This window comes from Mercenaria mercenaria, chromosome 6, assembly GCF_021730395.1.
Source record: "Mercenaria mercenaria strain notata chromosome 6, MADL_Memer_1, whole genome shotgun sequence".
Lineage (NCBI taxonomy): Eukaryota > Metazoa > Mollusca > Bivalvia > Venerida > Veneridae > Mercenaria > Mercenaria mercenaria.
In genome coordinates, this window is record NC_069366.1 from 12,401,180 (window position 1) to 12,413,587 (window position 12,408).

The 12,408-nt window shown below is 36.8% G+C and overlaps 1 protein-coding gene across 1 annotated transcript; it reads right to left on the reverse strand.

The window, feature by feature from the left end:
- Positions 1-726: 726 nt before the first annotated feature.
- On the reverse strand, positions 727-2,957 carry LOC123549606 (baculoviral IAP repeat-containing protein 3-like). Its single transcript, XM_053545126.1, has 2 exons — positions 2,867-2,957; positions 727-2,640 (listed from the first exon to the last, which is right to left on the reverse strand). The coding sequence occupies exon 2, from the start codon at positions 2,634-2,636 to the stop codon at positions 1,119-1,121; it is 1,518 nt and encodes a 505-aa protein (XP_053401101.1). The 5' UTR covers positions 2,637-2,640; positions 2,867-2,957; the 3' UTR covers positions 727-1,118.
- Between the last annotated feature and the right edge of the window lie 9,451 nt (positions 2,958-12,408).

Genomic DNA, 12,408 nt, shown 5'->3' on the forward strand with positions numbered 1-12,408 from the left:
TTCGAACCTGGCATTAGGACGCAAAAAGCATATCTTTACAACGTATAAAACATATCTCTTTGTGTTACAGAGATTCACTATAATTCACAGACATATCCCTTAAAAATATCTTTTTATGATCGGGAAAAGGGGCTCCCCGTGTGGAAGTCTCTATGTGCCCCACCCAACCACCTGTCGAAAAACATTGTCTTAAACTTTCGTTAAAAGTTCCTGTCAAACATATAGATGATCCGCCTACCTCGGCAAAGTTGTCCGTTTGAGTTCGGGCTCGGCCTTGTGAAATTATTTTTTAAAGAAGCATCCAGCAAGCCTGCGACAGTTTTGGTTCTTTCCAGTGTGTTTCTTTTCTACAAACAGACGATTTATCGACGTTTAACTTAAAAACTAACGTTAAAAAATGACCCCATTTCTGATAAAAGTTACGATGATAGGTCTCAACGACTTTTTTATCAAAATTTAATGTTGAAATGTTGGCAGGGTCAATTCTCAACGTTGAAAAATAACCCATGAGGTCTATTTTCAACGGGGTCAAAATTTAATGTTACACCGGCACAGGTGCATTATAAACTGACATTCGGACATAATGTCAGTAAGCACTATACTATAATGGCACAGGGCACAAATGATATGTGCAACAATATCTGGTGTTAAACTGTATTAAAGTTCATTCAAGTTTATTTTGCAATATAGGAGAAATAGTCAGAACATTTTCTAGAGAAATAAACGACCTTTAAATGCTTGTCACAATACTCCGCTAAAATTTATATACTGAAAAACATGCAAATCTTGCCTTGTTTAAAATCCAGCAGTAGTTCAATCAAATTTTTGTGACAAGTGAACAAACTGACAGACGAGACAAAATCGTTATATATCCCTAGTCCCCACAGTAAGGGAAACATACTACAATTAAATGAATTATTGCATTTTCCATATTTATTTCAAACCTTTGGAACATGATAACTTCATGAAGTACGGGTCATTTAGTTGTTCCTCGTTCGAAATTTTATATTGTCTAAACTATAAATCCATATTATGAATTATGATCAATTTTATGAATTACTGAAGATAATACACAATATCAGTTTATAAGGTTTACATGTACACAACTATAACACAAACTATAGTTTAGATTTATATGTAGCCATCAAAGCTCGCACTGTCCCTTTTATTTGAGCTCGGCATATAGCACACTTCGAGAGCGCCGAAATACATTGAGAACAACAGACCATATGACCACAAGGTAATGTTATAATACAAGCCATTGCGTCAAAACATATTTTGCACATGACCGGGTCTTTAAGCTTTCTATTCTCTTCGACTATATCAGCCTCTGTCTCCGATTCAGACGACTCGTCATTTTCTAAACAGGCTGCTTGTGCAATTTTACCCGATTCTTCTTTACATTCAATTTCTTCTTTTATCTGTTCTGTTACTTTGACAAGATCTACTCCTGAAAATGTATCTTTTTCGAGAAGCAATTTTTTTATTCCACATCTAATTAAGTTTTCGTCAGTGCAGAAATCCCTGGCTGCCATAACAGCATCTTTATTACGCTTAATTGCAACTTCAACCGTATCGATCACATCATTACCATCGCCGTCAATTTCACAATCACTGTCATCTTCACCACGAACGTGTTTAATGTATGCATCACCCTTACACTGACGCAAATGTCCACAGTGCGGGAAGTTTAAGGCATGTTCTCTCCAAGGGTCTGCTGCATCTGGCCAGTCCCTGAGAGCCCCTCCACAATAAAAACATCTCACAGAATCATCTACCCCAGTATAAGCAAATCCTGCACTTACAAGTACATTTACACTAATTTTCTTTTTTTGTTGCCAATTTTCATAGGATTTAAGCCTTGATTCTGAGGTTGCGTACTGTCTGTACTTAGGGTTATACAAGACAATTCCTAATCTGTCACTAAATGATTGTTTGTTTTCATCAGAATTACTTGTTGTCCTACTTATGCTGTCTCTATCGCTGTCCGCTCTTCTTGTATCAATGGAATCAGTCTGGTTTCTGTTTGAGCTATTTCTATTTCCTCTTGTATCTGCAGAATCAGGTTGATTTATGTTTACGCTACCTCTTTCTGTTCTTGCATCAATAGAGTCAGTCTGATTTTTAATAGAGCTACTTCTATTTATTCTTGTATCTGAAGAGTCAATTTGGTTTCTGTCGATGCTACCTCTATCTGTTCTTGTATCTCTGGAAGTAGTTTTGTTATTTATGCAATTTGCATCTTTCCTCGTAGTTACGTTTTCGGTTGGGTTTCTGTTTGAGCTCTCTCTTTCGCTGCTCATTTTTCCTGTTTCTGCAGAATTTTGGCTTATATTAGAGCTATCTGTCTTTCTCATGTTTGCAGTGTCAGTTCGATTTCTGTTCTCCCTATTTCCGTTTACTCCTTCATTCGTAAGAGTTCTCTCACTGCTGACCATTGCAGTATAAGGTGACGTATACCTTCCATCACTGTCTCCATTTTTTGGCTTTTGCGCGACATTTTCCGGTAACGTTTTATGATCAGATTCAGTAATTTTCTTGCCGGATGATCCTTTTGAAGTCAAAGTGTATTCGTATGATGGCAGTTTAAAGTATCTGTGAAAATTTGCATCAAATTTTGACAAGACCCCTGCCATTTGCCTGAAAATTGTATAAAGTATTAGATAATACATGAACTAGCATTACCAAGCATAATTAATTTGGTGTTCGGGTATGACCCGTTTTGTAGACGCCTATAAAAAATTTTCTTGATGCTACTTCGACTAGTCCAATAAATAAAGCTACTATACGGCACAATAAAAGGGCAATAATTTATGCTAAATATTCAAATTACATTTTTATTCGATCTAATACCAGCTACACGTACGTTTGTTGTTAAACTCCTTCACAAGATGTATGAACCACTCACATTTATTGGTATACCCAATCTGACTAAAGATTACCTAACCCGACGCATTTGTTTACACTATAAATAGCTTTTCTAGTCTATAAATAAGCAGAGTGGAAATCCTCGAGAATGCGCACTAAAATGTACGTGTACAATTTTTTGTTCTATAGTAATGAGATATATATATATATATATATCTACTCACTTGTTTTCGGGTGAAATAACATAAATTAATTAACGTACATAATCAGCTTATTTAGTATATGAGATTTGGAAAGAAAGTTTCGGAATACTAGCTACCATGACTCATTTAGTAAAAAAGAAAAATAATATTGGGAAACCACAGAATGTATTAATAGTTCTTTGCTAATTAAATAAACTTAATACAAAATACCTTATCGTTTAATATGTCATACCGGCAGGCCTAATTGATAGTAAAGATCGCGGACCGTCAAAAGTGATTTATTATTTTATCATTTGTACATGTATTTTGATTCAGTATAGGAAAGGACTCAGATATGAAACGTTTATCAAAACAATTTTTGTAACCTGTGCTGAGTGCATCATGACAGTGCATACGTATACAACAGTCAAATATATATTTCATGTTGAAATACGCGCTTTTAAAACGATTGCTAAGCAAACTAATACTATGGGTTTTTTTTCTATTCAAGTCCTTAAGTGATGTTTTCGAAAAGTCTAGCCACTGGTCACTTTCACCTGAAAACACGTTTTTCTTTCGCATAATTTCTTAACTTTTATTAACCATATGGCCTTACAACGAACATTCTTTTTTAAAAGTGTACAGAGTTTTATTTCTTACGTGAATGAAATTTCCAAACAGACCTATAAACAACTGATTGATTCGAGCTAATTCTTACCAGTATTTTTTTCTTAATCAACGATTAATTTGGGAACATGTTAAATTTGTTTGTAAATGCATAACTTACCGTTCATGTACAATCGCGTTACTTCTTGGCATGTCACCAGTTTCCTTTTGTTCTTGATTATTCTGCCCACTTAAACTTATTCAAAATAACTGAAAATGCCTATTAATTAAAGTGCGTGTGTGCGTTGGCTAATTTCTGAAATACAAAAACAGTGCTGAGAAGTCACTGATATCATTTCAAAGACAAAATTAGATAAGGAAGTATGCTAGAATTCCCTCTATGTGATGGGCGATTTTTTTCCCAGTAATAGAATTGGATATCGAATGACAATCATCTAAGAAAAAAAAATATGCAACAAAAATCATAGGTCACCGGTATTGAAAAAGAGTTATTTGCCCTTAAAATGGCATTTTGGGGATAAATGACATTTTCAAGGGCAGATAACTCTTTTTCAATACCAGTCATTACTGTCAGGGAAAACCACAAGACTCTGGGAACTAATTTATAGCCAAGTCGGCGCAGGTGATGCTCGCTTTAATTATTCAAGGCGTGGGTCTGGCCTTCATCCAACAGAGCCTCTCATCCTCATAAAAAGCACGTGTACATGTTCTAAAAGGAATCAGACCGAGACTTCATGTGTGAGGTCCTTTCTCTTGAATTTACCACTCAGGGTCGATTTAGCTCTACTTTAAGACATTAGACACCATAAAACCAAGCAGGAGTGTGTACATTTACTGACTGCTGGCAACCAGTGCAGTTCATGTGACTCTGATAGGTCGTATCACGATCATCGGCGGCAATCTTGTAAATGAAAAATATAACAGACATCAAGTATCTGATCTGGAGGTTTTTGAATTTCAAGGACGGTCATGGTAAACATTGGTGTAAGACAAGTTTAACGTCAAACTGACAAATCTAATTTAATTTATTCAATGACCAAATATTTACCCCTTCACATCCCATGTGAACTGATAATAGCTTATTATCATCCTATCCTACCGAGAAATGTTACCGTGGTGTTGGAAATAATCACGTGACAAACAAGAGGACCATGATGGTCCTGAATCGCTCACCTCTTCCCACATGACCCAGTTTTGAGTATGACATCGTTTTTTCTATTATTTGACATAGTGACCTAGTTTTGAACTTGACCTAGGTATTATCAAGATAAAAATTCTGACCAATTTTCATGAAGATCCATTGAAAATATGGTCTCTAGAGAGGTAACAAGGTTTTTCTATTATTTGACCTATTGGCCTAGTTTTCCAAGGTACGTGACCCTGTTTTGAACTTTATCTAGATATCATTAAGGTGAACATTCTCACTAATTTTCATGAAGATCTCATGAAAAATATGGCCTCTAGAGGGGTCACAAGGCTTTTCTATTTTTATACCTACTGGCCTAGTTTTTGACCGCACGTGACCCGGTTTCGAAACTGACCTAGATATCATCAAGGTGAACATTCAGATCAATTTACATGAAGATCCATTGAAAAATATGGCCTCTAGAGAGGTCAAAAGATTTTAACAATTTTAGACCTACTGACCTAGTTTTTTAACGCAGTTGACCCAGTTTCAAACTTGACCTAGATATCATCACGATGAACATTCAGACCAACTTTCATACAGATCCCATGAAAAGTATGGCCTCTAGAGAGGTCACAAAGTTTTTTTTATTATTTGACCTACTGACCTAGTTTCTTAAGGCACGTGACCCAGTTTCAAACTTGACCTAGATATCATCAAGGTGAACATTCTGACCAATTTTCATGAAGATCCATTCACAAGTATGGCCTCTAGAGAGGTCACAAGGTTTTTCTATTTTTAGACCTACTGACCTAGTTTTTGACCGCAGTTGACCCAGTTTCGAATGTGACCTAGATATCATCAAGATGAACATTCAGACCAATTTTCATACAGATCCCATGAAAAATATGGCCTTTAGAGAGGTCACAAGGTTTTTCTATTATTTGACCTACTGACCTAGTTTTTGAAGGCACGTGACCCACTTTCGTATCTGACCTAGATATCATCAAGATGAACATTCAGACCAAATTTCATACAGATCCCATGAAAAATATGGCCTCTAGAGAGGTCACAAGGTTTTTCTAATATTTGACCTACTGACCTAGTTTTTGATGGCACGTGACCCTCTTTCGAACTTGACCTAGATATCATCAAGATGAACATTCTGGCCAATTTTCATGAAGATCTCATGAAATATATGGACTCTAGAGAGGTCACAAGGTTTTTTCTATTTTTAGACCTACTGACCTAGTTTTTGACTGCACGTGACCCAGTTTCGAACTTGACCTAGACATCATCAAGATGAACACTCAGACCAACTTTCATACAGATCCCATGAAAAATATGGCCTTTAGAGAGGTCACAAGGTTTTTCTATTATTTGACCTACTGACCTAGTTTTTGATGGCACGTGACCCAGTTTCAAACTTGACCTAGATATCATCAAGGTGAACGTTCTGACCAATTTTCAAGAAGATCTTGTGAAATATATGGCCTCTAGAGAGGTCACAAGATTTTTCTATTTTTAGACCTACTGACCTAGTTTTTGAAGGCACGTTACCCAGTTTCAAATCTGACCTAGATATCATCAAGGTGAACATTCTGACCAATTTTCATGAAGATCTTGTGAAATATATGGCCTCTAGAGAGGTCACAAGGTTTTTCTATTTTTAGACCTACTGACCTAGTTTTTGACGGCACGTGACCCAGTTTCGAACTTGACCTAGATATCATCAAGATGAACATTCTGACCAACTTTCATAAAGATCCCACGAAAAATGTGACCTCTAGAGTGGTCACAAGCAAAAGTTTACGGACGCACGCACGGACGCACTGACGACGGACACCGCGCGATCACAAAAGCTCACCTTGTCACTTTGTGACAGGTGAGCTAAAAATCAACTGACACTAACATTATATAATTATTATTATATCGACTATCCTAGTAGTCAATAAGAACATTCATTTTTTGATACAGAAGTATATAAAGGACTATGTTAAAAACCTTGGTCAATGGTGGTAGCGTTATCTTTATAAATTGTAAGGATGATTTTCAACGTTAACATATCTTTAAAACTGATTAGGAAACATAGTATTTTTGATCAATCAAGGGTCATAACTCTCGACCCGACGGTCACATTCAGCCCATAATCGAATTTTTGGCCTTATAAACTGTACCCAAAGTTTGATTAAAATTGCTAGCGCAATGTGGGTGTTACAAAACAACCCAATTGACAGAATCAAACAATCCTGAAAGCTCACCATGAGCACTTAAGCACTTAGAAAGATATGGAGTCGACACAAATTCCATTTACCCTATCTCTGACCTCTGTGACCTTGACCTTGGATGTAGTGACCTGGGTTGAGCACTCTACATGTTGTTAACAATTAATGCTCCTTCCGGTGGTAAAGGTAAGGATCGGACAAAAATTTGAGCTATTTGATCTTTGACCTCAACATGCGACTTTGACCTTGGATGCAGTGACCTGTATGTCATGTTGACGAGGTTAACAATATGGAAATATTTCTAGGGGTCAAAACTCGGAACCAACACAAATTTAAATCTAAATTTAATCTGATCTTTAACCTCAGTGTGACCTTGACCTTGGATCTAGTGACCTGGGTTATGCACTATGCACGTCATCATTATGTTAATATTTGATGCTAGATTTATGAAAATCTTCAATACAGTTGAAAAGATAAGGAGCAGACAGAATGTTAAGTTATTTGACAGACCTCCAAGTATGACCTCAGACCAAGTGGCCTGGGTTATGTGCTCTGCACATCATCTTGATGAGGTAAATATTTTAAACGAGTTTTTTTTGAGAATCTTCCAATCAGTTAAGAAGACGCGGAGCAGACAAGAATTAAAGTTATTTAACCTTGACATCCAAATGTGACCTGCATGTCGTCTTGATGAGGTCCATTACTGATACTTGATTTACTATGTAAATCTTTTAGATGGTTAAAATGATATGGATTAAACACAGACGGACCAACAGATGCACCTTTGTGACTCCCGATATAGCCTCCAAATACTTTCTATCTGGAGGTATAGCAACAGTCGACTGTTAAACACTGTTCATGAGGTAATGAAATGTGCAAAAACCCTCATTGGGGTACCAATATATCAACTGGACTAATAAAAGTGCTATATGTTGAATTTCATTGAATTCACTTTATCCCAACCCAACACGGTTTTATTCAGTAACTGTGAACTTTCCATATGCAAGTCCAGCTGTCAAACTTTCTTTTGTATATCCGACTCTTAAACTTACTGAGCCATTTCGAATTGACACCACCTGCCTAGTGAAAACCACAGTGCTGTCTAATAATCAGTTTTATGGTTATGTGAAAAACGTATCTCAGCTGACTACTTACTGAACATCATATAACAGCACCGGTGCATTCTTGCCTACCCAGATGGGAAAATATACATTATGTCTGATCAAGTGCCAGGGATAGATATTCCTATCTTTCCCTTGGGGGAAAAAATCGTGTAAAATAGCATGCACGTAAAGTGATGTCACATAGCATCATAATCTATATACATACTGCCAGAAAATACCAAAACCTTATTTGTCATCACAATCTATTTTACACGTGACAGGCAAGAAAAATTATCGTACACGATTACCTGTGAATGACAGCTCTTTTCCCCCAACTCTCCGGACAGCATGGATAAATAATCTCGCTAATGCTTGGTTTTTCATTCAACACTGTCCCCGAGGTAGGGAAATTCCCGTCTTACACAGACAGGAATATACACTCAGTTCCAAAAGAGAGTGTGCACTTAGTTTTCTGTTATTTTTTCTCGGTTATTTATATGAAAACTTGTTTGGTACCAGAATTTAAATCAGTTCGTAAACAAATTGGTGTGCATTTTAGATTTTGAGTTATACCTGAGAGTTAGTGTATGAAAAAAATGAAACAAAAACGTCGGGGAATTTTTTGAAATATTGAAACTTAAAAAGTGCACACTTTCTTTTGGAACCCAGTATAAGATCCTTACATTCTTTATAATACTGCTCAAGATCTTTGGCAAAATTCTGCTAGCTACAGGCTGTACAAGTTACATCACAGTTGAAGTCTGTGTCTCAACACCTAAACAACAACTTTCCGTCTTCGCTGACCAATGGTCCAAAACACAACAAGAGCTGTCACAGGAGACAGCAAGCTCGACTATTTCGATGCTGGGTAGTGAAACTGGGCACATCTGAGGAAGCTAGAGCTGTCACTGGAGTGTTTAATGACTCCAATGTGGATGAAGATATTGGACAATAGCTCAAGTCTGTATCAAACGTATTTAGTAATTTTAAACAGAGATAGAGAAGTGTATTAAAACATTAAATAAGTATAAATGGAACATAATTCATGGAAAATTTCTGCAAAAGTAATGCACCTTGACATTGTGTCATATCATGCGGCTATTAGTGTGGAGCAACAATTTAAAGTTTGAATCAAATCAGCCAGATAGAACAGAAGTGCATCACAACTTAAAACCTGAAATTCTAGTAAAAAGGGGGCGTAACTCATAGCATTTTGGTGCAAGCATCACGAACATTGTGACATATGATGTGGGTGACCATTTCAAGTTTGAAAAAAATCCATTTAGTAATAACAGAGAAATAGCGAAAAAGCATCAAAATTAACCTGAATTCTAAGTAAAAATTTATTTATTTTGTGGGTTTAACGTCGCACCGACACAATCATAGGTCATATGGCGACTTTCCAGCTTTTATGGTGGAGGGTGGAGGAAAACCCCAGGTGCCCCTCCGTGCATTATTTCATCACAAGCAGACACCTGGGTAGAACTACAGATCTTCCGTAAGCCAGCTGGATGGCTTCTTCACATGAAGAATTCAACGCCCCGAGTGAGACTCGAACCCATATCGATGAGGGGAAAGTGATTTCATGTCAGCGACCTTAACCACTAGGCCACGGAGCCCCCTCTAAGTAAAAAGGGGGCACATCACTAAATATTTTTGCCAGAATTATGGACCTTGTGTCATATGATGAGGACAACAATGTGGAAGAACTATTTTCATTAAGTAATAATAAAGATAAAGTGACAGTGCACCAACATTAAAGCCCAAACTTTTACTACCCTTGCAGTAAAATTTTTTAGGAGAAGCCTATCAAATAACAATGCTATTCTAGGCTGTCTGTCAGTTAAAAATAGCTCGCTTTCAATAATTCACAAGCATGCAAATGTAAACAATGGGCAGCCGCTGAAGAAATAAAACTTGTATGTTCTGATGGTTACAAATTAATATTATCCATATTTTGTGCATCCATATCAGAATCAATCTTTTGGAAAATTTCAAGTTGAGACTAGTAGTCCTTAATGTAAATTGAATAGTGACACTTCAAAATCAAACATCTATTTAGCTTTCCTGTCATTGCCGACACTGGTCCATTAATTGAGATAATCTAGTCATCAATGCAGAAACTAGAGCTGCTTTTGAGAAAAGCGAATGTCTCCCACAACTGCCTAATCATCTAAATAGCAAGTCAGTCTTTATATATATACTGTTTACTCACTACAATTCAAGGGCCAGAACTCCAAAATGCCTGGACCGATTTGGCTCATTATCGAACTTGTCTGAGGTCTTATGGTCAAACACATTTTATTCAAGTTTGGTGAAGATCAGATGAGAAATGTTCGACTTAAGAGTGCGGACAAGTGTAAAAAGGCTGATTTTTCGGTAATTCAAGGGCTGTAACTCCAAAATGCCTGGACCAATTTGGCTAGTTATCGAACTTAGCCGAGGTCTTATTGCCAAACACATTTTGTTCAAGTTTGGTGAAGATCGGATGAAAAATGTTCGACTTAAAGAGTGCGGACAAGAGTAAAAAGCCAAATATTTGGTAATTCAAGGGCCATAACTCCAATATGCCTGGACCGATTTGACTATTTATCGAACTTGGCCCCGAGGTCTTATGGTCAAACACATTCTGTTCAAGTTTGGTGAAAATTGCATGAGAAATGTTTGAGAGTGCAGACAAGCTTTGTGACAGACACACAGACTGGAGAAAATCAATACGTCTCCCACACCACTGTGTGGTGGGAGACATAATAATAAACTATTCACGTCTGGGCTGTAGAACAATACACACAAATTAGCAAGTGTTGCTTTGCTAAGGTATTAAAATGATAATGTAATAACTTATCTCTGTACGTCTGTAGTTTAGTTCTCAACATCTTGATTTAAAACTTCTTTTAATTAACATAAAAATATAACTACAGAAATGATTATGATATTCTTGCATGCACAAGAATGCACACAGTTTTTCTTTATTTTGACCGGGTGACCTAGTTTTTGACCCCAGATGACCCATATTCAAACTTTACTTAGATTTCATCAAGACAAACATTCTGACCAATTCTCACAAGTTTCAAACTTAAAATGTGGTCTCTATAGTGTTAACAAGATTTTCCATTGATCTGGCCTAGTGACTTAGTTTTTTACCCATGACCCAGATTCAAACTTAGATTAAAGATCATCAAGATAAATATTCTGACCAAGTTTCATGAAGACAGGGTCATAAATGTGTAGTGTTAACAAGCTTTTCCTATGATTTGACCTGGTGACCTAGTAGTTTTTGACCCCACATGACCCAGATTCCAACTTGTCCTAAAGGTCAATACAAACATTCTGACCAATTCTTATGAGTTTCAAACATAAACTGTGGATGCTAGTGTTAACAAGATTTTTCTTTGATCGGGTACTGACCTAGTTTTTGATCCCACATGACCCAGTTTCGAACTTGGCCTAGAGATCATCAAGACAAACATTCTGACCAAGTTTCATAAAGATTGGGTCGCAACTGTGGCTCTAGTGTTAACAAGGCAAATGTTGACAGCGGACAATGACCGGTCACAATAGCTCACATTGAGCACTTCGTGCTCAGGTGAGCTAAAAATAGCCACAGAAAAAAGTCCTTTATTTATGGTCATCTTCACATGAAGGTCCTTCATCTGTAAAACTTTCAAGCATATCCTTTCAATAATGTTTGAGGAGCTGGACACACTTTAGATTTTTCTCTATATTCTATATAGCAAAACTATCAAAGGGCCACAACTGTGGTAAAAATAGTCATAGAAAAAATTCCTTTCTTTATGATCATATGCACATCATGGTTGTTCATGTGAAAGTTTGAAAATCAGGCTAATAGTGTAGGAGTTGGACACACTAAGATTTTTCTCTATATCCTATATAGCAAAACTATCAAAGGGTCATAACTGTGGTAAAAATAGTCATAGAAAAAATTCCTTCCTTTATGGTCATCTGCACATTAAGCTTGTTCATCTGCGAAAGTTTGAAGTAAATCTGGGTAACAATGTAGGAGTAGTTTGACACACAAGAATTTTCTCTATATGGCAAAACTATCAAAGGTCCGTAACTGCAGTAAAAACAGCCAAAGAAAAACTGCCTTCCTTTATGATCATCTGCACATCGTTGTTCACCTATGAAAGTTTGAAAATCAGGCTAATAGTGTAGGAGGAGTTGGACACACAAGATTTGGGGACATAGTCTTACGGACGTACCGGTACGTACATATGGACAGCAGCAACGCTATATGCCCCACACATAAATGTGGG

What these genes read in the sequence shown, in the direction of transcription:
- LOC123549606 (XM_053545126.1), bottom strand. Translation starts at nt 2,636, where the DNA reads ATGGCAGGGGTCTTGTCAAAATTTGATGCAAATTTTCACAGATACTTT.